The 27558-nt window shown below is 35.8% G+C and overlaps 2 protein-coding genes across 2 annotated transcripts; both read left to right on the forward strand.

The window, feature by feature from the left end:
- Window positions 1-465: 465 nt before the first annotated feature.
- Window positions 466-7104, forward strand: LOC134541355 (cuticle protein 38-like). The gene is made up of 3 exons (XM_063384778.1): window positions 466-511; window positions 3409-3503; window positions 6719-7104. The coding sequence occupies exons 1-3, from the start codon at window positions 466-468 to the stop codon at window positions 6947-6949; spliced, it is 372 nt and encodes a 123-aa protein (XP_063240848.1). The 3' UTR covers window positions 6950-7104.
- A 12608-nt stretch (window positions 7105-19712) lies between these two features.
- LOC134541288 (cuticle protein 38-like) lies at window positions 19713-24853 on the forward strand. The gene is made up of 2 exons (XM_063384601.1): window positions 19713-19744; window positions 24520-24853. The coding sequence occupies exons 1-2, from the start codon at window positions 19733-19735 to the stop codon at window positions 24751-24753; spliced, it is 246 nt and encodes an 81-aa protein (XP_063240671.1). The 5' UTR covers window positions 19713-19732; the 3' UTR covers window positions 24754-24853.
- Window positions 24854-27558: the final 2705 nt, after the last annotated feature.

Genomic DNA, 27558 nt, shown 5'->3' on the forward strand with positions numbered 1-27558 from the left:
TTTCTAACACCAATTCACTTATTTCAAAAACTTATCTTCACATTTCAATCACTTATTCCTATATTCCCAACAATAATCCAGTTTTCAAAGTAAAATATAAGACATAATTTAAAACTGTTGGAAAAAAATTTAAACGTTCACGGTTCAGCTTCTTATTTGACTAAAAAACACATAAATATAGACTAACAACATAGGAAAAATTACAGACGTCTTGTCACCATCTGTCGATGGTAAATTTGACAGAATAAAAATACCTGGGAGCACTAAAAACCAGAAATCATTCTAGATATAAATAACTACCCAAAAATTCAAACTTATTCGGACAGAAGCAAAAATTGAAGGATAAGTAAGGCAAAGGAATTATTAGAGAAACAAGTTTCATATAATTACCCAGACTATGACCATTTCAGTTTCCAAGGACACTGGTAGCTGTTCCAGTCCACCGACTCTTTCAAGTTCATCGAAATGCTTGAAGAATCGTTTACATGCATGGACGACATCGTGGTGCGTGGTGAGTTGATAATATGCCAAGGTGAAAAAAAAAAATTGCTTGTCTGTAAAGTCGGTTTACGGACGATAATTTAACGTGACAAAGTCATAACAAAACATTGATGAAATGATTGCATACTTTTATGAATAAAATTGAATCATTTTTATTGAATTATCACTATTTTGTATGGATAAAAAGAAGGAGTGAAATGAAATCTACAATTTAATTGATACATTTACTTTTATTTGCACTCATTAATTCAAATATGTTTATTACTTTAACGAAGAGATTATTTTAACTATAACTTTTATACATGTTTGCTATTTAACTTCTTCCAAGCTATGTTATTCTGTTAAGGATAGGACGATGATAGTAAAAGTAGGAATCTAATGGGAGTGTTTCAAGAATGATGTGAAGGAAAATGTCTTACCCAACACCAAGATGCAGTCAAAAATAATATATTTGCGCCACGGACTCTGCAGCAATGCTAGGATAAACGGGTTAGCAAAGAGCAATGAAAATGTTACATTGAAATGCATGAAAACAGAATTACGCCACGGTCTCGGTCGCAATGCTACGAGGTTCAGGTAAGCAAAGAGCAATATAAAATGAGCTTAATGGGACACAGCGAAACGGGACAATGTGCGAAACGGGACACTTTTTCGGGCGTGCAGCCGGCGTTCATCGATTTATTAGACGCCACGTCAAAATCATTGATACAGAGTATAAGATGAAAGTAACCTTCTTTCTCTTATGGAGCAACTCGTGCAGGGATGATATTCTGGTATCTGGCGATGATGTGTATGTCGATGGAGACTACAGGATTCGGTTTTCCGAACAGAAGGAACTGATGGAGAGTGGGAGTTGGGATACCGATGTCCAAACTATAATTCCCTCCAAGTCATGGAAGCGTTGGTTGACTCGCTCACGATGCTTGCCCTGCATGAATTTCGTCAGAATGGCCAACTTGAAGCAAATATGATCATATAGATAAATTGGACAGATAACTGCATGTTTGGACTAGAAGGGGTTGGCACGAAGTGGTTTGAGCTTGTTTATTCGCAGCTAGAGACGCTTCACGACAAACAAGGTGGCCAAGGGCTTTGTGGTGGTGAGTCATTCTGTGGAGGGAAGAGGGTGGTGAGACATACACTCATTGGAATTGATGATATCCATTATAGGGATTAATGGGATTTTTAATTGATACGTAGTACACAGGTAAAGGGGTGGTCACAGCAGGTGGTGATGTGTCATACGGTATTGTGGAGAGGGTGTGCGTCATACATTATGAGCAATGGGTTCTTAATTGATACGTAGTGACATAGGTACAGGGCGGGCACATCAGGTGGTGATGAGTCATAGGGTTTTGTGGAGAGGAGGTTTGTCATACAATATGAGCAATGGGTTCTTAATTGATACGTAGTGACATTGGTAAAGGAGGGGGGGCACAGCAGGTGGTTGAGACATAGGGTTTTGTGAGGAGGGTGTGTGTCATGTATTAGGAGCAATGGGTTCTTAATTGACTGATGTTGGGGGGTACAGGGGTTTACTTATTATGACTGATGGGTTTTCAATTAGTCTATTGTGTGTGCAAGACATACTTGCTCACCCTCCTTACTAAAGTGGTATTCCCATTAGTTCATGATTGATAAATATGCATGATGTCCGAGAGATGAAGACACTAGAATGTCAAACGACTTCATGGGTTCGATACTCCGCATATTTTCTCAGATTTTCAGAATATTTGACTTGAACAATTAAAAGGGATGAAATAAAATTTTTCTCTAAAGTACGCATTATTAATTAACTACATTAAGCTCTAAAAATATCAAAACACTTTCGGAAGGAGTAAAAATTAACATTTTCGTTGTTTGTGTGTATACTCAACGATACAGTAGAATAACTTAGAGCTGTGTTGAATAAACACATGTACGCATGTGTAAATTTTTCAATCGCAGAGTCAAACCATATACATTGTGCTTTTACACTTTTGGAGTATTTATACTTGAGCTCAAGGGTAAAAACACTCCAATATATGTAGGTGTAAATTTACACTTACATTAGTGGTAACTCTGCTGCCATATACAACCAGTGTAAAATTATCAAATTTTTTAACAGTGTACTAATGCACTATGAGTATATGTATTAATTGTTATTAGCTCGTGGTGGGTGTTTCGAAGCTAGAAGATAGTTAGCTAAAAAATCATAACTGTAGAAAGGTTTGTTTGCCGGAAGTTTAAAGTTTTAAGTAACTCGTTTGGCATAATCGCTAAAACTCTTAACCCCATTAAATCTATTTATTTTACAAATATATAAAATTTAATTTTGCAAATAATATATGTGCGTTAATTTAGTTAACAAGCACATCTGTTCCAAATTTCATAAATAATCAGTTCAATAGTAAGTACGTGATTGAGCGACAAACATCCGAACTTTCACATTTGCACATGCTGTTTGAAGGATTTATAATTTATCAAGTATATTTGTAGGTTGGTATATCAGTCAGGTAAATATTTACAGCTATATATGTGTATATCAAATGTGGCCATGTGGTTACAATCAAACGAAAGACATGAATGCTAGTAACCGCAGCCATGGAACATATTTTAAAAGAGGTGGGATATTTTAAGAATATTAAAGTGATGTGGGAGTGGAGTTTTACAATAATTCCTTTCAGGCCCTAATGCATAGGTATGGAATTAATCATTACTCTAGTTATTTTGTAACTGATGTGCCCCAATACATAAATGAGTTACACGTTATGATTTTGACAAAGAAAGTAAAAAGTGAACCTGCAAGCTCTAACCCATTTATAAGTTCTATGCTCTACACGCAACTCCCGAAACTCCCCAGTGATGCAATGAACGGGGCAGTGCAAGTGGTGTGAGCTAACTGAGTGTGGGCTGGCGACCATCCAGGGTGCGGTGTTACTTCACTGAGGGCGTATATAAGCCGCTGGCCGCGAGGACACAGGCACTCCCGTCTGCTCCACTCAGGCAACATGTACAAGCTGGTGAGTAGCTACGCATAGCACGCCGATAGTACATAGTGGTATTTTCCCTCTATTTCAGCAAATAATCACTTCTCAACTTACTAAAGCACAATCTGTATACGTGTAAATAGATGTGTGCATGTGTGTTCCCTATGGTCTCCAAAACGGCTGGACCGAGTTTGATGAAATTTTCAGTCTTCAGATTAGCACAGCGGGTGATCCTGTGAATTTTAGTAGCGATCGCATTAACAGAAACTTTTTTTTTTTGGCAATTTTGTGTCATATTTTTAATACAAATTAATACAAAACTGTATTTTTCATTGTTTTTAACATTTACGATTAAGAGCGATATAAGGGTCGCTAGTCTATTAAAAGAAAGCCTGAATGTTTCTTCCTAAAATGAATGATCTAATGACTATTTTATTTTTATCATTTACAATTATCAAATAATATACTATAATTTTTCGGGCCTGATATTATTTAAGTAGGAAAAATTAAATTTGTATATGAAATATTATGCCAAAACATAACATTTATTGTAAAAATCAACATCGAAAGACGCCATAGAATGTAAAACACATGTTTCTCAGAAAAATTTGCTGCATATTGTGTATAGGTACGTAGTTTTTATTTAATGAATATTTCATTGCGATAACTCTACTGAAAGTCAAGTGTGTGTGTGTGTGTGTGTGTGTAAAAAATAATATTTTTAATGGCTAAGGTCAAATTAGTTAAAAAAAAAGCAATTTTAGTTCTGAACTTATAATATAATTTTTGCTATTTACAAAATACCTAAACAAGAAAAAAAACTTGGTTAAAAACTTTCAATATTTGAAAGACTACATTCATAATTTTTTTTGCACGAAATAAAATTCTTTATTTAATCTTGTTGGGAGCGAAAGTTTATTGCCAAATGAAACTTACTTCTGGTGTTACTTTGACTAATTGCTAATTTCTCAAACATCCCTAATTTTTCTCATAATTCAGACTACTTTTCTAGAAGCACCAAAGTGAGCCTACAGTAATACTTTGCCATTAATCTTGAACGTAGTAGCTAACGTTTCCCTTAAATGGTTTTTCCATAGTAAAAATTAATTAAAGGGTGTATTATTTCAATACATATTTTATTTCACATTCATATTCACAACCCTTGAACCGTGGCTTTCTATACTTCTGTAACCTATGTTCTTAAAAAAAATTTTCAATATGAGTCTAAATTTGACCGAAAATATTAGGCTGAAGTTCAATACGAAAATATAAGTTGACGACACATTCACAACTTACGGTCTAAATTGTTCCCCTTGGCTGGAGTACACATGTGAACCTTAAGCTGAACTGCTAGTTAATAAAAAAAATTCGATTAAATTTTGAGATAAAAAACTAAGCTCTGGGAATAGTGTGATGCAAAAAAGGTTATACTAAAATTGTTACTGTTGTAAAATGATTTCATTGAAATAATTAGGAAAAATGGTGCACATTTCACTTTCAAATTGTAATGGTTGTTCGAAGCAAATTATTTAAATTAAATAAATATATAATATATCCAAAAACACTCAAAAATGTTTTACTTAAATTAATCAAACAATATCCAAAATCTTAATTTTCCATTAAAAATATGTTAGCTGTTATTTTTAGTAAACTGTTCAGCTCAAATTATAATGATTATACCAGAGAACCACTTTAGATCACTAGAAGTATACATTCTTTTAATAATATCTTTTCATGAGAAATCGGCGGCTAAATTTTATGTTTGAAGTCAGACTCACCGGAATATATTTAACTTTGTGTTTTATGCATCTGTGAATATTATATTTTCAACTCGAATCGAATTAAGAATTAAATATCACAATATTCAGGAATATCAAATTTGTTTCGAACCTATTTTTAACATACACTGAATTTATTTTCATGATTCAACACAGCAGTCAAAGAAATATTTTTCAAAAATACAGAAAGTTAAAACGAGATGATTAATTATTTAACCATAATAAAGAGGTGTAAAATGTAGAGAATTTAGAGAACATATCAGTCATGCAATAAAAAATTAATTTTAAAAATAGTTTTGTTTATTAAATAAATATATACTTAAAATAGTTAGTTAAGTAAAATTTTAAAACAATTACACCTATTTGTTAAACATGAAAAGAGTTTGTAAATGTTACAGAAAGAAAAACTACATTTATCAGGTATTCATCATAGACTCATATATCCTTATTTTTTTTTAAAAACTGTTTTGGTGAATGAGTCCTACATAGTGTAAGGATATCTATTGGTAACAAATAATTATATATATATAATTGGAAATGTCTACTAGAATACCAAATTATTCACGAATATCGTATATTATTAAAGTACACTCAGACCGTTATTAAGTTTATTTTTCTCTGAAATATCAAAAGCCACACACTCACTCTGTTTCTTAAGAAAATATAACACCCAAAATATTTTAATGCGGTAGTTTAGTGACTGAATTGCCTGAACAAATAATAACACATTGCACTTGTAGAACTGCTAAGTGCCATCTGGAAGTAACAACATTGTGTACGTTAATTTCAATTACAACGAAGTATTGAGCATCTGCCCATATAGATGTTTGTTAGTTAAGTTCTGTAGCTGTCTGAAAACAATTTCATGGACATAAGTTATTGCTGGTGACCATCAATTATTTTTAATAATTATTCCCCATGGTAATAATCATTCAAAGAACTAATGCAGAGTGCTCTAAAAATGACGGTATAAACAAGTTAAAGTTTATGAAATACAAACATTATCTTAAAAAAATTCTGTGGAATAATAACGTACCATTTAATGGTATAGTAATAGTCCATCTACTGAAGACATTTAAGACTTATCAGTAGGGGCATTCAGATTTCGCGAAAAGATTTCCAGACCAGATGAAAGTTAAAACACTGTAGCACCGTTTTTGTTTCGTGATTGGGAGAGATTCTCCCAGGTACATATCGATGGTAACAACACCCATCACAGTGATTCAGTGCGGAAGTAAACGTGTCCTCTGAGTGGCTCGGTCAAACAAGGCGACGACTTCTCTCGCAGACGGCCGCCAATCACAAGGAAGAAACAACAGGTGCGAATATACCTTGTTGCAGTCTAATAAGTGTTCAGATCTTTTCGCGAAAAATGCCTGCCCCTTCTTATAAGGAATTCTTTATAAATTATATTCCTACATTACAATAGGAATGGTGAGAGTGCAGAGTGGTTGGTGTTGCGGCCGACAGGTGGTGCTGGTGCTCGCCCTGGCGGCCTGCGGCGTGACCGCCGCCCCCGGCAACCTGCTGGCCGCCCCCCTGGCCTACGCCGCCCCCGCTCCGCTGGTGACGGCGCACAGCTCGCAGGTGGTGGCGCAGAGGTTCCACGGCGTCGCCGCCCCCCTGGTGGCGCCCGCCCCCCTCGCCTACGCCGCCCCCTTCCACGTGGCCGCCCCCGCCGCCGCCTACCTTCTCAAGTGAGGCGGCGACACAGCACATCCACCACTCGTGTGCACAGCCCTACATCTCACCTCTTATACCTCTTATACCTCTTATACCTTTTGTACAATAAATAATCAAACAAAAAATTATTTTATTACTTTCCTGAATAAAATTACACTTATTTCAAACTGAAACCAATTCGTTTTTTATTTAACCATGAAAAATACTATTGTTTGGTAATTTTTTTTAATGTTTTAATTTTGTGACCGATGTTAAATGTTCTAGTAATTGCGTAAATTTTGATAAAAGTATTTTACATTCAAATTATTTGACAAAACCACTCGATTTAGACTATAGAGAGGGAGAAAAATATCTGTATCTCAAAACCAAACGAACTCAAGTCACAATAATTATATAACCAAACTGGAACGTAAAATAGTGTTTCTTTTAACTCTAATGTATTTTCCATGGACCTCTATATGCTTGCGGGTTGAAACAAAGAAATTTTTTATTCTCTTCTCGGTGACGGACTTAATCCTTCACCCAACGGTAAAAAGCATTGTAACTGCATTGAAGTTTATCTGGCTCAACTAATGCTTTAGACACGTGCTCTTATAACGCCCCCTAAATTAGTTTAAATATTTTTTGAAAAGGATTAGGTGTAATGGTTCTATAGTTAACCAAAGTTTAAGATGTAATCTATACTAATACAAGATGTAACCAAACCAACTACGTTGTCATTAACTTGACTGTAAATTAAAGGAAGGCTTCATTGTCCAATGTCTTCACTTCAAATTCAAATCGAAATTTCGGAAGTTAATTGCCTATAATGTGCAATAAAACGTAAACGACTTCAACTATTCAAGTAGAGAAAATGAATAGCACCGATGGTTACCCGACTCGTGCACGCAACGTACAACTGATGTACCCGTACTTCGCTACGGCAGTCTACAGGCAGATCACTCTTGCGCCGCTCATAATACATGCCCCTCGTTGTGGGTACGCCACTGCCGCGCGATGCCCGTTGCTATGGAGACGCAGAAGGCATGAACAATGCAAAATACTGTTCTCATGCAGACAAAGTACCCACTGTTGCCTGGTTTTAACCACCCATTAGATCTAATTTTCGGAAAATGTCATCCTGCGTAACATAAGGAACATTAGGGGCAGGCATATTTCGCGAAAAAATCTGCTCGGCGTCGGCGGTCCCTCTCCCACCCTCCCCCTACCCCTGCCCGCTACCGTCACACCTCCCCCTCCAACTCCCGCCACACCTCCCCCTCCACCCCCCACTACCACCACACCTCCCCCTCCCACTCCCGCCACACCACCCCTTCCCACTACCACCACACCTCCCCCTCCACCCCCCACCACCACCACACCTCCCCCTCCCACTACCACTTGCAAAATTTCAACGGTGATGAGGACTGCACTAACAATGAAATAGCCGTTGCCATAGAGACGAATGAAGCATCAACAAAGCAACAGCCGTTGCCATGGTGATTTCCTACCAAAAACTGGAAATAAAAAAAAATTTAGGGGTGGACTACCCCTAACATTTAGGGGGATGAAAAATAGATGTTGGCCGATTCTCATAGATACCGGATAAGCACAAAAAATTTCATCAAAATCGGTCAAGCCGTTTCGGAGGAGTATGGCAACGAAAACTGTGACACGAGAATTTTATATATAAGATTAAAAAGAGGAAAGATTTGTTTGTTTGTATTGAATAGGCTCCGAAACTACTGGACCGATTTGAAAAATTATTTTTCCATTAGAAGCCTACATTATTCCTGATGAACATAGGCTACTTTTTACTACGTTATTTATTAACCACATTATTTAAGCAACATATTTTATTTTTTCTATTATTGTAATTCAGTAACTAGCAACTGTCCGTCGTCGTCGTGTCTCTCTTGACGCTCGCGGTCCCACCACCGCCTGCCCCTGCTCCCGCGCCACGCCCACACACCGCTCGGCAGCTAGGCAGCAGCATTTCACCTAAGCGTCACTGCGGTGCGGGAGGGGAGTCAATGTCACAAAATAAAGTGCCAGTCGGCTCCCTACGCAGCGGTTGTGTGCGATTTCGTATATTTGTCCTTGAAAATATTTTTAATTTTTTATAATTTTTCAATCACCACTTCATATACAGGCTAATTCCTGTTCAACACTTCGTCTGTTTTTGTTTTATAAGTTCACGCGCATGACATAATTGATTTAAATATAAAAGATAGACAGAGATGGAGTGATATATATATATATATATATATATATATATATATATATATAGAGAGAGAGAGAGTGAGATAGAGAGAGACAGAGATATATTGAGAAAGAGCGAGGTATAGAGAATGAAATGGATTAGATTAAGATCCTATATATAGATGTATAGAGCTATATAGAGATTTTATATAGAAGAGATAGAGATAGTGTGATTCATATATGTATACTAGCCGAACCCGCCCACTTCGCTGGACGTGAAATAAGGTAACTGCATTGAAGGCAAATAATTAAGTAATGACTGTTATACGCAAGACCCCATTAAAATTGTATAGTAGTTTTGTAGAACACCGCGTACAAACAGACAGACAGAAAAAGAACTACTGTTTTACTATAGTAAGATAGATAGATAGATTATTCTTACATGTTCGCATTCATGCAGTATATTAAAAATCAGTATGCATAGCCCTATACCTATAACTACACGCAGCTGCTGCCCACGACTTTTTCCGCATGGAATTTTGTATTATCTTGCACTATTTAGAAATTTAAACATTATAACAAAACAGTTGATACAGTTGTAGTAGTTTTCTTATGTTTACAAATGATAATTTTTCTCACCTCTATTTCAGTCTTTGCAATAAATATATGTTACTACCTAAATTTTGGGTAAATATGTTTCTACTTTCAAATGTAATGTCGCGAAGACACTTCCTAAAATTTCTTTGTAAACCACATTTACTGTTTTCCCGTCTTGAGCTGGAATGTAAAGATTGTCTGCATTACTGACCCGCGAGCAAGCCATATACATCTGGCCGTGTGACAAACAATCAGACCTTAAGTCGACACCAGCTGCCTTAAGGCTCTGACCCTGAGAATTATTTATTGTCATCGCGAAACAAACTGCTATTGAAACTGTGTGCGCTTGAACCCTAACGGGAAGTTATTCGGGATGATCGGTATGCGTGGTATAAAAACAGTTTCACCTGAGCCACATCCAGTAAGAATCTCAGCTTTGATTATATTTCGTTGTAGAGCAGTTTACTTTAAGTCGGGTTCCATTGCACAATTTTGGGGAAGTAAGGTTCCTCAGAAGCATTATTGGAACACCGACATTGAGAACAATTTCGTGAACAGGAAGACCACTTGCAGTGAGAGAACTCAGCTGGATAATTAGTGACGTCGTCCTGATTAAGGACGCTGTTAAAGTATGTGTAAACCACTTCAGCCCCATTCAATTTTTTCATTTGATGGCAGCAGCTTGGTCATTTCTTGGAGTGAATATGGCACGTTCACATAACCACGTATGTTCCTGATGTTGTATGTTTGACAGATCCCCGAATACCGAACGTATGAGTTTGTCTCCCGAAGATAAGACTCTGCCGAGTATTTCTGGAAGCGTCACCTGACCGTGTTGCTCAGGGAGGGCACCTGTATTCTGTCCACAGCTTCAACTGCTTTTTTATTCGCCATCGTGCATTCATCCCAAACGATTAGAGAGCAATCTTGTAACACTTTTGTCATATCACAATTTCTTGTTATCGAACATGTTGGTGATTCATTGGTGTCTTTATGAGAGCAGATTTTCATGAAATAAATCATTCCACGATAAAAGCTGTTTATTTAATTTAATTAAGCGGACGGGTTCGCCCCAAGGAGAAAATTGACGCGTTGTGACCTCGTGGACATAGATAAATGACACACACTCACTATTTATGTGTCTATGAAACATTCCAAAATTAACAACTACTTACAAATGAAAATTTAGTTAAATAAATAAACATTTTCCAGTGAACCAAATTGTGAATCTAAACCTTCCTCGAATCCCCGTGAACTCACACAAAAAATTTCATCAAAATCGGTCCAGCCGTCTAGGAGGAGTTCAGTGACATACACACGCACACAAGATATATATATAAAGATGTAGATGTAAAGAGATATATAGCCATAGAGAGATACATAATATATAAAGATGTATATAGAGATAATTATATTTTTAGAGAGATGGATAAAGGAATTGTACCTATATGTGTAACTACTTCAAACATATTACTAGAGACCTGCAAAATTCGCGGCTTCATTCGGTGATAGGTTAGAATTGAAACACATATACCTCTTAGATAATTTTGCTATTGGCTTACTGTTCATCTGGACGAATCTCAACCAGTTATAAACCCTCAAACAAAGAAGGATCGAATCACAGACAAACCAGCTGAGACGTCTTACAAGTCGGCAGCCAATGACCTTGCGTTATTTGCCCGAGTGTACAGGGGTATGTGCAATCTATCCTGAAGGCCATCGAAACCGCGAATTTTGCAGGTCTCTACATATTACAAAACAAAACTGATTGAGGCATTGCAATGCATGCCGAGCATTAGCTAGATAATGGAATCTTTTCAATATTAGTTATCTCTTATTTTTCTGCTTTTTTCTATAGTGTATTATAGAGTCTAGATTACATACAGATCACCAACTTTATATATATATATGCCTATATAGGTTAATAATTATACACTGGCAGAACAACGTCTGTCGGGATCTGAAAGTGATATAAATTATTTTTCACACTTGACATTCAAATCAAGAAGACAATTACTAACTACATCTGATTTCGAAAAAGGTCCCCTTCACCCTGTGTTCAATCCGGGCAACACCGGGTACTGCAGCTAGTAGCAATAAAACTAAAATTACCATATTTAAAATTGTCTCCTTAGGCAGTTAGGTTTATGTATGAAGCAACGAAAACCAAGCAAGTTTATATTAAAAATTTGAAATTTAGAACCTAAATTTCATTCTTAGTCTTGTTCATCGAGTATTTCAGTACTCGCCAGTTATGTGATGACATCTAACCCCGGTTAAATAAAACTCACGCATTCTCATGTTGTTTAAGTTGCAAATTAATTTATAATAAGAAACTCGGACATAAAATTTAACATAGAATTCTCAAATGTAAACCTCATCGTGATTAATAAACAGATAAATATAACAGTTGCTTTACATCACCAACATTTCTGGTTGCGAATCACGTCTATACTATCTGCGCCCACCACAATAATTCACTGCCGGAATCGTAAACTTTGCTTGCTGCCATCAAACGCAGATAGCAATTAGTAGCAAGGAACAACCGGATATTTTAAACTATTAGAAACGGCTCCGATAAAACCCTTGCTTTGTACCTGATTTTAAACCAGATATTTTATTTTAAAAAATACACATACGTACTTTTAAAATTGAGTAAACAATTAACAATTTATAACTTTTTCGCTCATGTTAGAAGTTAAACTTGTTTGGCATTACTAAAATACTCACCTGAAACTTTTTAAAACACATATTTAAACACTAAGGTTACGTTATATATTTGTTTTTATTTGAAAGGCTGAAGTAAGTATCAATAATTCCCACAAAAAAACACACTTTAACCGTATTATGCTGAGTCAACCAAATTATTGTTTTATTGCTAGCTTAAAACCCGCTACGCTCTCGCATAATTATAGAGCATTTATAAAATCTTACTATTCAAATAAAAGGTTATGTTTATTTGTATATGATTGGACATTCTGGTTCGAGAGAAGCCGGAGGCGATGTCCGCAAATCTTGGCATTTGACGTAACTTCCGCCATCTTGGTGTAAAATTTCCTGAAAATTCTTAAAAAAAATTACTCAAACTTCCTATAAATCTCCTTATTTCGAGGAAATATTCACGTTTTGAGGGGAAATTTACCATTTTCTCCCCCCACAAAAACCAAGAACTCGGAATTCAAAATTCCTTAAAAGATTGTTGTCTTAAAAAAACGAAAATACCTAAAAGCGGCTTCAACTCCTTATCGACAAGCTGCCCTAAGCCATAGACCTTGACTTTGACCTTGACCATAAACTTGAAATTCTTCCATTTTTGACCAAACAATTCCAGAAAAATTCCCAAACATATAAAAACAAATTAATTCTAATTTTTAGTTACTTAATCCATCTTGGTCTCAGGTTCGATTCCTGGTGAGAGTAAACATGTTATTTATCAATAAAAATTTAAAAATACTTAGTTGTAATTTAGGTACAATTTTAATAAAAAGATCTATCCACCATTTGGAAAATTGTCTGCCATTTCAAAAACCGTAATTTTTAAGATAGGCAATCAGAGAAAATTTAAATTTTGTAAAAAATTAATACTTAATTAAATTATTATAGTGAAATTAATTAAAAAAGTACTGGGTTCGAACCCGCTGAGGGGAAAAATGACGACAGATCCTTCCTTCATGGAAGCCACCAACAGACTGACCTCCCACCACTAATACCAAGGCAGATATTTTATCAGCCAGTATGACATCATGGTGGCCATATTGTTTTAAATAATCGATTCAAGGAACATGAGTGCCACTTAGTACTCACACCTTCTGCTGGATGGCGCTCTTGCCATATTAGTTTAATTTTTAAAAACTACAGAGCAGGATAATTTATTGCCAGACTGTCAGATGTCGTGACAACCACCATTTTGTTGGCTGTTTTTGCTGCCAACTTGAAATTCTAAATAACTTATTTATAAGTTCGGTGAAAATTCCAAAATTCATCCAAATATCACTTTTTAATATAATGTTTGACTCGATGGATTACACTGCTTGGTTGGATACCTGAGCAATAAAAATTGTCATATTTAGATTAAAAAATATATTATTTAGTAAAAATTAATAAAAAAATCACAGGTTTGAGAAATTAAACACCAAAAGTACAAATAAAAAAGTTATTATATAATTTATATTCCACTGCAAGCTAATTACTAGCGTTTCTCGATTCCTGCAGTTTTCCTATAAGACGAAGCGAGTCCTTTGCATGTGTTTTTAGGCCAGTTATAAATTACTGTCGATTAACCAGGCACGTCAAATCAGTGTTCACCCACACACAATTATTTTACCACGCATGTCTAGTTAGTGGCCAGACACATCTGTTCAGGGGCCAGGATGGCACGTCCAGTAGGTGGTAAGGCACGTCCAATTGGTGGTAAGGCACATCCAGTAATAAACCAATGGTACAATTCTTATATACTTAAAATATGTTTAAAACTGGTCATGTACAAAGTCATGCGCATAGGCCACGGGGCCAATCATGTTATGACTACAGACTTGACGATCCACAATCAACGAAACGGGAAACATATTTGGAAGAACGTTCAACAAAAAGGAAGCAAATTTAAAGAAACCATATTTGGAAGCACTTTTGACAAATAGGAAGCACATTCGGAAGCAAAATTGAAAAGACGAAGAAAATATAGAAGCTTATTCTACAAAAAGGAAGTACATTTTGATGCACATTCGACAAAAAAGAAGCACACTTGGAAGCACAATCAAAAAAGGAATAGCATTTGAAAGCTAATTCATAAAAGGAAACAGAATAAAAAAGGAAGCACACTTAGATGGACATTCGACAAAAACGAACACACAATTACATTCACAATACAGGTTTGGTTACATCAACACATGGTTTTATGTCAGGTGAACGTGGAGGCAAGCAATAAAGTGCTTTGTCGTCTTGACCATTTAGACCAATCCCATGGTCAGGAACTTCGTACAAAGAGATTCTAATGTGGAACGCAGGTTGAAGTTAAATAACTGATTCACTCTTACCAAACTGCAGAACAAAATTTGTCTTACGCTCAGGAGTCGCTATTTTGCTTAGGTTTGCGATGCGAGCGAGAATACAACAAAGCAGTACTCGCGCATGCGTTTATCTAAAACTGTTGGAGTTACAATTTAATTGTGACCTTGAAAATATATTTCGATGTAAGTCTTTTTAATCGAGTCGCTTTTCAAGTACCAATATTTCTGGTTGCGAATCACGTCTATACTTTCTGCGCCCACCACTAGAATTCACTGACTGAATCGTAAACTTTGCTTGTTGCCACCAAACGCAGATAGCAATTAGTAGCAAGGAACAACAGGATATTTTAAACAATTAGAAACGGCTCTGATAAAACCCTTGCTTTGGACCTGATTTTAAACCAAAAATTTTATTTTATAAATACACATATGTACTTGTAAAATTTTGTAGTTATAAAACTTTAACTTTTCCCTCATGTTAGAAGTTAAACTTTTTTGGCATTACTAAAATACTCACCTGAAACTTTTTAAAACACATATTCAAACACTAAGGTTATGTCTGTATATTTGTTTTTACTTGAAAGACTGAAATCAGTATAAATTATTCCCACAAAAAAACACGTTAAGCGTATTATGCTCCGTCAACAAAATTATTAGGTATTATTATATTGCTAACTTAAAACTCGCGATGCTCTCGCACAATTTTAGAGAATTTCTATAATATTACTAATTAAATAAAATGTTGTGTTGATTACTATATGATAGGGCATACTGGCACTTGTTCTGATGCGTGAAGCCGGAGCAGATGTCCGCAAATATTGGATTTTGGCGTCACATCTGCCATATTGGTGGCTAAATTTGGCTTATTCTCTGTGAATTCATGTTTTCAATCTAATTTCTTATTTGTATTATTGTTTCTTTATAGATGGAAAACAGTGCAGAACTGCAATGACATAATTCTCAAAAGTATAAAATATAAATTCCGCTGAAGTACTTGTGTGATTAGCGCCAGAAATTTTGGTACTCGAAAAGTAAATATATTATCTATTACTACAATACTTCCGCTCGGTTTTAATTAAAAGAATTATATATAAAATTTCGTTTCCGAATTTCGTACAAGTTTATTTCCATCACGAATAACATGAGAACACATGAATTTACACATTGCAAATAATATGTGGCCTAATTATAATCAAAGATATGAGCTAGCTGTATGCCAAATCTCATTTCAATCCGTTCAGCGGTTTGGGCGCTATTGAGTAACAAATATACACACAAACTTTCACATTTACAAAATTAGTGTGATAATTAATTTTCCAGTTTGTATGTTTTCTGCCTCATAAAGGCAGCCACACACGAACACTCCCGTTCAAAGTTCAGTTTTCTGAGTCCGAAGTGACAGTTTGGACCATCCTGAAGCCTTCACCACACACGATAAGTCTTGTGGTTGCTGTTGCTGTTGGATATATTAATTAATTCATCGTAGAATATGGAAGAGACTTTAGATTTTGCAATTGCAGTTGCACTTTAGGTCAGAAAAAGAGAGACGATAGAAAAGTATTCAATAAGTATAAACAAATATGGACTGACGGACTGATTGTATGGGCTGCCGGTTTGGACTGGCAAGACTTTGTTACCACACACGGCAGTTCAGTTCCAACTGGCGCACGGCGCAGATAATGATGACAGACATTACCCTGCAAGAACAATTACGTCATGTCGTCGTATCTGTTAACTGGCCATAGAATATCATTGTCTCCAGGCAGTCCGCCCGAGGACTTACCCTTTTCCTTGTCCTCTGGCCAATCGCAGCTCTCTAATGAATTTCTCTGCCCTGGAATCCGCACAGTCGCACTTACTTGGCTATACGTGTTGAATTAAATCCTTCATTATGTTAAAATTATACTATTACCTGAATATCATTTATTGGTGGAAACGAAATTATTGTTTGTTGAAATACAGAATGCCCATAAAGAAAGTCCTGTATTCAATGCTATATTATAAGAGATATAATTAAAGTATTAACAAAAAAATCAAATAACTAATTGTAGGTAAACTAACCTGGTTTTTCTTACAAATGTTCAATATGTGTACCTTTAGCTATAAGGCATTAATCCAACCTAAATTCAAATACCACCCAAACTTTGGTTAATACGCCCGGAGTACTGGAAGCAATAGCATCTTCAAATCCATGTCTGAACTCTGGCAGAACTCATTAGTTAGCGGGGGAACATATCCACGATAATTTATAAATCCCCAAAGGAAAAAAATAATGATCTCATGGTGTTATGTCAGGTGAACGTGGAGGCAAGCAAAAAAGAGCTGTGTCGTCTCGACCATTACGACCAATCCCACGGCCAGGGACTTAAACGTTCAACCACTCTCGCACAAAGAGATTCCAATGTGGAACGCAGGTTGAAGTTAAATAACTGATTCACTGTTAGTAAACTGCAGAACAGAAATAGCTTTACGCTCAGGAATCGTTCATTTGCGCAGGTGGCGCTGCAAGCGAGAACATAACAAAACCTACTGTTTTAGTTGATATTTAATTGTGACCTTAACCTTTTACCCGCCACCCCAAGATCCCCCCCAAAAATTATTTATTTTCCTGCGAATTATGTTTACCTAATGTTTCATTAAGAAATGAAAATTGATACATAACAAGAAAAAACAACTTTTCTATTTATTTTGCTATGTTCCAGAAGTGGATAATTGGCAGGAAGTGTTTATACAAAAATCGTCAATTGGTTTTTAAAATATATGTATTACTATATAAACCCATTACAATGTATATCCATAACAATATAAAATATCTATTTCCCAAAATTTGAAAAATATAAAAAAACAACTTGGAAACTTTTTTTTAATGGAAATACGGGGTAACACCCAAGATCAATGCTTCTTTTGAGTTTGATGTGTCAACAGTGCAACAACATATCTTTTACACGTGAAGCCATATCAATAATGTATATTATTACACTTTCAGTCCATGGAAATATATAAAACACTCAATATGGATCCTCTTCTTGCAGTCATTGCATTGGTACTTCGTATTGGAGATACAATAAGCACATTTTCCATGTGATGCCGAAATCAAGTAATGCCCATCTGATTTTCGTTGAGAAGGAGGTATACGAGGCTTTGGCTCAACTCTAGGCCCCTCCTTTCGAGGAGAAATTCGCAGGAGGGCCATTGTAATCTGAACAATAAATTTTTTTGATTAGGTAAATGTAAAGTAAAAAAAATAGAAAAACAAATAGAAAAAAACTAAACGTACCTGTCGCCGAAAGGAAAGATGGTCCAGATGTAAACACGATGGTTTGGAGTGAAGCTCTTTGTGAACAATCCAGGCAGCAACAACAGACATGTTGAGCGCGTTGGAGAACAAGTTCCACCACCACTTTTTTTAAACGCAATTTTGGCCGGTAAGATCCCAACAATCTATCCATAACATCAACTCCACCCATTCCATAGTTATATTGCCTCAGGAGATGAGTTTGATCAATTGCAACTCTTGTTCTTTTGTTCATGAACTCAAAAAACAGGTCTATAGGCTCAAGGGATATCAATTTAGGAAATTTATCACCGAGTTTCGCTTGATTTTCAGAAGGAAGTACATAACTGAAGCTTTTAGTTTTTTGTCAGTTTGGTTTTTCCGGGATATGTTTACCTTTCACTTCAGGTTTTGGATTAGCTTTTCTTTTGCAATTTCTTTTAGGAGCAGGCAACTATTTACTAGTTGAAGGAAATGATTCTTGCTGCGTTTCATTGGACACAGATGTACATGATTTTATAAATAAACTTACTTGTCCACAAACGTCAGTCGGCTCTACTTCTCCCAAATTGTTGTCATCAATGTCTTCATTATCCGTCAATCGTTCATTTTCTTCTGGAAATAACTGACACAAGTCGTATTCTTCATAGGAATTGTCAGTGATGTCAGAATCATTCAAAGAATTCAAGAGGTCAAGTGCGTCATTCACTGTACGAAACACTGTTTCACTCGCCATAAAAGCCCTCACACGCACAGAGGTAACATAAAAATACTGCAATGACAGCAAATGATTTTATAACACAGCTCTTAGACAGTTGAAAGAAAACTAAGTAAGAGCAGACTGAGTTCCGCTGCAGGTAGTAACTCGCATGAATGGCATGTGATGATGTGTACGGTTTGAAGCTGCGCTGAGGCGCAAGTAGAAACATGCGAAGTAGGCGTGCGTTGACGCATATAAGTAAAGTGGTCCGCAATAACCAGACCCGCCAATGTTCCACTTCTGGAACATCTAAACGTCTGGAACACCAGTGATATAAGTAAAAGTTATAATTGAATACTCGTACGTGGAATCATTTCTTTTACTCTTCCTAAGGCACCCGAAGCTTTCTAAATAGATAATAGATTTTTATTATAGCAAAATAAAAATAAAAACAATAAAGAGTGCGCACCGCATCTGATTTTGCCATTTTGAGAAATTGCTTACCTTTATGAAATGCATCATATGTCACTAAATAAAATCTGTAAATTGAAAATGGACTTTGTTTAACTAGGAAAAAATTATGTCATGAAATATTTTAATTTTGTTGTAGAAAAAAAATGTCTCAAAATCATGTTCTATAAGTGGAACAATGGCAGGTAAAAGGTTTTAAACCAACACTCCACAATGCTTACACTCAATACTGTTAAAATTTATAACCTGTTGATTTTTAATGTACATGCTGTATAGTTACAATTATCACTGTTTCAATTTTTATTTTCAATTGGTAACAACACACGTGATATGTTTTATGTCACAGCGAGAAGAGTGAATGAATTCAGGAATATTTCCAAGCTCTCAACTCAATGCTGGCCTAGCGTCACCCGAATCTCCCCAGTGATGCAATGAACGGGGCAGTGCAAGTGGTGTGAGCTAACTGAGTGTGGGCTGGCGACCATCCAGGGTGCGGTGTTACTTCACTGAGGGCGTATATAAGCCCCTGACGGCGAGGACAGAGGCACTCCCGTCTGCTCCACTCAGGCAACATGTACAAGCTGGTGAGTAGCTACGCAGCGTACACGCTTGTGTACAGTGGTGCAAATGCTACATCGAGAGGCTTTAAGTTTGTCCACGTAGCATTCTGGACGTAGTGAAGTATACGTCTTTGGTAGAGACGTGCAAAATTCGCGGTTTCGATGGCCTTCAGGATAGACTGCACATACCCCTGTACACTCGGGCAAATAACGCAAGTTCATTGGCTGCTGACTTGTAAGTCGTCTCAGCTGGTTTGTCTTTGATTGGATCCTTCTTTGGTTGAGGGTTTATAACTGGTCGAGATTCGTCCAGATTAACAGTAAGCCAATAGCAAAATTATCTAAGAGGTATATGTGTTTGAATTCTAGCCTATCACCGAATGAATCCGCGAATTTTTCAGGTCTCTAGTCATTGGACGTTTTCTCGGACTCATCAGTTCTGAAACGCAGTACCAGAGCTACCCATTGCCAATCGTCACTTGAAAATCATCTCACGGTGTTTTATTCACGAACAAGGACATTTACAAAGAACATCTGTGGCAGCAAGATTACGTAGACCATTACTACTGAATTTAGAAACTGTCAAAATGGATAATATTTGCATCAAAATGTTACAATATTGCACAGTGACTTGATTTAGATTTGTCGTCTACATTTGCCATGTCGAGATTATTTCAAATTTATCGCAAGTTGGTTAAGGTCGATAGTGACACTGTTATTTATTCGCTAGTATGCAGTCAGCTTGAACAGAGCCAGTCAGCTATATGTAAGCTTGTGCCAGCCAGCAAGTCAAACTTGTGTCAGTTTACAACAAAATGTATGCGTGGAGACAAGTTTACTTGATTCACACTTGCAGTCTTGTTGTAGCAGCCCTTCTGCAAGTTTAATAGGTGATCAGAGTAGGATAGTTGTTATACTGTTCATAAAGAAGTGTTACATCACAACAATTTACATTAGCTTGAACCTCACAGAAAATAACATTGTTTGAATATAGACTTAATGGTCTTAGACGTTTCGATGCATAAATCCATTATGTCAATGGTGGAACGTATACATAAAAATCATTCTTTATAAAATATTTAAAGTATCGTGAAAAGAAAAACAACCAATTGCATGAGATGACTTCATAAACATAAAAAATGCGTTTGATATATTCTTCTTCGGTGATATATGTATTTAAATTTTAACAGACACGAAAATTGCCGTGGTGCTGTATAAACTACTTCCAGACTAATACATAAATAAATGTATGAGAACTCTCGGTCGATTTTGTTAAAGGTTAATATAAGACGAAGGAGGTAAAAATTGGGCAAACATTTTTGAACAGAAGAAACTAAAAATTCATTAGAGTTTAATTTTTAGTATAAGAATAATTCATCGGTTTATAATTACTTAATCTCTTAATAGTAGCAAAAAAATTTGAGTGAAAAGTTTTTCAACACATTAGCTTTAAGTGTAAGGTATGGAAAATATATGTTTAACGAAAAATATTCTCTTTGTAGGAACAGTTTCATGTCCGTTCAAAGATTTTATTCCTTTATACTTTATACTTTGTGTTTTGAGAAGTTAATAAGCTTATCATTTTAAGTGTGGCTGACTTATATCTAGTATGAATTGGCCATGTATCAAAATGCATGTACTATGTTTTAAACTTGGTTAAAGGTAAATTAAGGTTTTAACGTCTTACAACTACGCAGAGGCTTGAGACTACAAAAGCCCCAAGTTTGAAGTGAGTTCCAAAACCATTTGCCTACCAACACAGAGACAACTCAAATTGTGGTTATTTCCGGGAGTTGGGAATGTCTTCAAGTCCCTTTACACAACAGCGAGACAAGTTAACGATTACAGCCTTAGAGGAAATGAAAACTTTGAGCTTTAACATACTGCTAAGTAAAAAAAATATCTGAAATCAAACGTTTGGCAAACGAAATATAGCATTACCAAACCTGCGGTCGTGTAGCACAGTGATTCCCATCAGAAGTCATGTGGGCAGGACATCTTGAACTGGACTGACTCGACCAGAGTTCTTGCAAGATGGTCTCCATGGCGAGAGAGACCGACCGTTTGGTTACCCACGATAGAATCTATTAACATATGCTTAAATAAATCAGTGTGTTTTTTTACTGTTGCGTTCAAAATAAAGGACCTCTGAGAATACTATTACCTGTAGTGTGGCCGAAATGTTTGGGCAGTGCCAATTATCTGAGCCAATTTATCGGTAAAAACTATATAAACGTGGACAAATCGTCTCGATGTTTTAAGACACTCCAAAATTAGCTAACTTAAAATAAGGGCAATTATTTTTCTTTGAATTTGTTTAAAATACACATCTTAAAAAGGCATATATAAATTGATAGTTATTGTTTATAAGTATGTTGCAAAAAATTATTTCCACGAAGAAACTGAATTGAATGCAAAGTACTATAAAATGTACTATCTTGATTTGATATGTGCTGTGACAAGAGATAGAACGTGGTACACAATGACCGTGTAGAGTTATAAGCCGTTGTGAATGAGTGATTATCGCTCTCTCATCAGCCTGTCGTAAAGATAATGTGACTGAGGACCACTTCGCATGAAAAGGTGCAGTAAGAGATGAAGCATAAGCCTGCTTCCGTTTGAAAACCTGTCGAGAGAACACAGCGGTATGCCTAACACACTTTTAAGGGTGAACGATATAAATCGAAATACGCTATCTTGGTCTCAACAGATTTTGGGTAGTTACAATATTTTAACGTTTAAATTTTCAAAATATGTATTCGTTGAAGCATGGTATCCATACAACTGAATGGAATACACGAAGATAAACGATACCGGTTGCTAAAAATATATTTTCACTTTAAAGTCACTGGTGTTTAATATTACGATACTTTACTTTTTATATTGTAATAATGTCAACATATTATTTGTTGTATTCTTTGACAAAACTTATTTCGTGCTCTCTGCCTAATCAAAAACCAAATTTCAAAATTAAACTCTAAATAATTATTGTGGTGTATATCAACTTAAACTTATCTGGCATATTTCGGTTATACTTCTTTCAAATACTGTTAGTAAGAAAGCGATGACGCAGAGACATGCGAAATTCGCGGATACATTCGGTGATAGGCTAGAATTCAAACACATATACCTCTTAGATAATTTTGCTATTGGCTTACTGTTCTTCTGGACGAATCTCAACCAGTTATAAACCCTCAACCAAAGAAGGATCGAATCACAGACAAACCAGCTGAGACGACTCACAAGTCGGCAGCCAATGAACTTGCGTTATTTGCCCGAGTGTACAGGGGAATGTGCAGTCTATCCTGAAGGCCATCGAAACCGCGAATTTTGCAGATCTCTAGCGATGAGTAAAAATCCTTACCTTATAAATGTGTTTGGCCCTCGACATCTAGATGTTTGAGTCGGTGACCAGCGACGATGCGAGAATGGAGTTTTGACGTAATTCAGAGGGTCAGGAAACGAAAGTACTCCTAGAAAACCCACGTAATCACGACCTCGTCTGCCGGTTTTTGCGAAGAAACCGGGTTCGACCTCGCCGGTAATCGAAACCCGATCGCCTGAATGTGAGGCGAGTTGTCTGACGACTCGAACGTCATTGCCCGAGCAGACAAGAGTAACATCCCGAACACAGTGATGCGGTGCAACTAGAGTTTTTCCTCGGTAGATAGATGCAAAAATAGACAGTTCCTACAGTCGCATTTTATTCTATAAACTTGAACATTTTAAAACTAATATAAATCAGTGCTTGCGAATACATTGAGTTCACTTCTTTGGCGAGCATCAATAAATCGGGTTCAGCATATTTGCCAGAGTTCTTAGCGATTTTTAGATTTACAGCGGCACAAATCATTAATGTTTAATGTTTTTGAGTGTCCGTCAAAACTTATTATTTTCTAAGGTCAGAATAGGAAAATATGATACTGACTCAGAGATATTAACTCAACAATTTTTAGGTTTTGCGTAACTTTCTAGTTTTTATTGACTCAACGCATAAATACTCCTAAAATTCTTAAAAATTTAAAGAGTTGTTGTATTAAAAATAGCGGGACATGCTTGAAAGCAAACAAAATTTCGCCAGAAACCTAGAAATTATGTTGAATCTTCTCCGTAAGTAAAATGTGTCCAGCTTAAAGATCAGAATACTGCATAAAAATATTTGAGGCTTTGTTTGTTAAATATATACTTAAAATAAATTTAATAAAAGTGAATTGTACGAAAAAAATACACAAGAGATATTTATGATATACATATATGCAAATACTGTTTAAGTTCATTAATTTTTTTAAAAATATCCAGAGAATATGTTTTATTGCTAAGTGTTTATAGTTTCTCACATAAAATCAATCAATTAAACAGAATCCCGTGATTAAATTAAAACATATATATACTTTCTAAACTAGAAAAAAAATCTCACTACATACAATTAGCTCAGCACATAGTATATAAAAAAAATTACCGATAACAATATTAATTTGTAATTATTTTAAGTCCTTCATTCATGACACGAACTGCATAGAAGTTAACGTCAGTAAATTCTGTTTTTAAACTGTTCTAAGCAACAAGGCACTAGAATAGAGAGATCAAATATGTAGGCATAATGCAAGGGTTTAAGTTAATGGGAATTAATTATTAAAGTCATAGTATGTAAAAATATATTTTGAAATAAGTATGGTAACAAATAAGGAAAACAATATATATCCCACTGTAGAGAGATTTAAAAAAAATTTGCACTGCTACTTAGAGGACGATATGATTGACGTGTATAATTGCAGAGTGGTTGTTGTTGCGGCCGACAGGTGGTGCTGGCGCTCGCCCTGGCGGCCTGCGGCGTGACCGCCGCCCCCGGCAACCTGCTGGCCGCCCCCCTGGCCTACGCCGCCGCCCCCCTGGCCTACGCCGCCCCCGCTCCGCTGGTGACGGCGCACAGCTCGCAGGTGGTGGCGCAAAGGTTCCACGGCGTCGCCGCCCCCCTCGCCTACGCCGCCCCCTTCCACGTGGCCGCCCCCGCCGCCGCCTACCTGCTCAAGTGAGGCGGCGACACAGCACAACCACCACTCGTGTGCACAGCCCTACATCTCACCTCTTATACCTCTTATACCTTTTGTACAATAAAGCAAATATGAACAACAATTTGGTTTTTAGTTTTAATTAATTACACACTGTCAGAATAATTAGACAATAATTTCCTAACAACACAAAACTAAGAACAAATTATACGACATGTATTTTTATATAAGCATGACACCAAAATATTGCTGTGAAAAGTACATGAAGGTTTTATTTTACGTCACTGAAACCCACTCTTTTCTGTACAAATCTAACTAACAAAAGTATAAAAATCAGAAAAGGCATAGAATATGCGTACAAAAAAAACCGGGTTTTAGAAACATACAATTGTTTGAGAAACTAACTATTTAAATAAGACACCTACTATTCTTTTAAAGTTGTCTAGATTATCTAAAGAGTTACAACACATTAATGTAACGTTTTCCAGTAAAATTCGTCATGTGCATGAAAACGTATGCAATAAAATAATTCTAATTTTATGTAATAACACAACGTACCATTTTTTCTGCATATGAACAGTCTTGCTAAAACCAATACAAACACAAATTAATAAAATACAGCATTTGGATTTTTTGTTTTTATTTGACGCATTTATACAACAATTTTAAATAAATTCTATGTGAGCGAGTCTTTATAAGTCCTCGTCAGTAATGTGTAAACAATATAACATCGCTAACGAGCAAATACATGTGTTGTCATGTTGCAAATAAAATAATGATATAGGTTACATGCTATATAATGTTGTTTATTGCGTAGTTTATAAATGCGGCCTTAGATAATCCATATGTAGAGACCGGAAAAATTCGCGAATTCATTTCACAATAGGCTAAAATACAAATAATTATACCTCAGTGCTGCCTCTGTTATTGGTTCACAACACACGTAGATGACTCTGGGCCAATGAGAAACACCCAACCAACGCTTTATCGAATCACAGGCTGCTACGTTGGGACGTCTCACAAGACAGCAGCCAATGAGTGGGTGACATTTGACCGAGTGTACGTAGAGCTATGGAGTTCATCCTACGTGTAATTGAACCCGCAAATTTTACCGGTCTCTATCCATATGGAATTGCGTTGCGTTGTTTAATGCCTAGCGTGATGAATATTCGTTTTTCAAGTGCGTACTTTATCTCCTCTCCTCTGCCTGTTCGTAAACGTTCAATGCCACCATTACTCACAGATGGCCGCACAAATAGAGACAACATTTTAATTAGAAACAGCTCCGATAAAAGCTAAAAAACTTGAAAACTTACTTAATCCCGGATATAGACCTGATTTTCGACAAGGAATTTTTTTAAACACTGCCCATCTTGTTAAAATCCACTAACCAGTTTATATAAATACATTTCTGCTCACCAAAGAAGACTATTGATTATTCCAAAATATAGAACAGTAGTTGTACTATTATTATAATACATTTACAAATTAATTCACCATCCTTTCCTAATAAACATAATTATTTTATTTTAAGTAAAAAAAATTAAATGCCTGAATAGAATGAAATAATTGACTGGATGGATAAATGTATTTAATAATATTATTGTAATAAAATGAACATAAAATGTATTCATATATATTTGCTTCAAAACCAATTTGTATAATCTAATAAAATGTAATTTAATTTAAAAAAAAGAAAATTTTTGCTCTAGTCACGAGGTTTTTTACCACGTTATAAACCACTCCTTGAGCCTATCAAATGTCGTTCTACCTCTGCGATATCGGGACAGTTAGGGTTTGGGATTGAGACTATGTATTATCAAAAGTGTCATTCCAATTTTCTTACGTTTTCAACTTGGAATTACTTTTAAACAATACTATTTTAGTTTACAAAGTATATTTCAGGGCAGTTTTTTTTACCGAATTTTCTTTCTGATAAAGTTTTTACCAGTAGTGAGGCCAATAGGGAATGCCACAAAGGACTGAAGCTAAATGTAATCTTGATTTTGGTTACAGGATGAAAGACAATAAAGACAATAAAAGTAACAGTAAATACTGGAAGTAAACCATAAAAGCTTTATTATAAATATATTATATATTATTTTAAACCACGAAATACAACATAGATATAACACAATATTTCAACAGGAGTATTTTTTGTTGTTGAGTATTACTTAAATATTTATTTTCTTTTTTTTTGTAATTTTTTTTTTACAAAAACGTCTGAAACATATCGGATATGTGGTTATGATAACTAGGGCCCCATTAAGATAACCTTCACATTAACGTGACACTTATTTCATTAGTTATAAATATGACTGTTTTCAACTAATGTCACGATGTTACTAGGTTTGACGTTACAGTCCAAAGGTAATATATATATATATATATATATATATATATATATATATATATATATATAGATTTTGTCACACAAATGAAATTTATTTCTGCCAAGGTATATTTCACATGCCATAAAACATGAGAAGAAAGCTCCCCTGAAACGGTGCTGTCACTCCATGTCAGCTAGGAAGGTGAAGACACTCCCCATGCTACAAAAAGCCAACAGGGTTTCACATAGGGTACCATGTGGCCGGTAACAGGCAACCGCACTAACGGTGGTAAACTATGTATTACAGCGTAACAATGCTGAAACTTAAAAAATATGAACCAAATTGAAAAGTTACTTCATGGCGAGGTTACAAGAAGAAGGTCGTTCTGACCTTGGCAATATACCAAGAAGGACATAGATAATAGCTTAGGTAGAATGTACCTACAGCACAAGGCGGTTATGCACTAAAGTAAAGAAATAATTATTAAATGAACAGA

Source organism: Bacillus rossius, chromosome 18 (assembly GCF_032445375.1).
Source record: "Bacillus rossius redtenbacheri isolate Brsri chromosome 18, Brsri_v3, whole genome shotgun sequence".
In the NCBI taxonomy this organism is placed as follows: Eukaryota; Metazoa; Arthropoda; class Insecta; order Phasmatodea; family Bacillidae; genus Bacillus; species Bacillus rossius.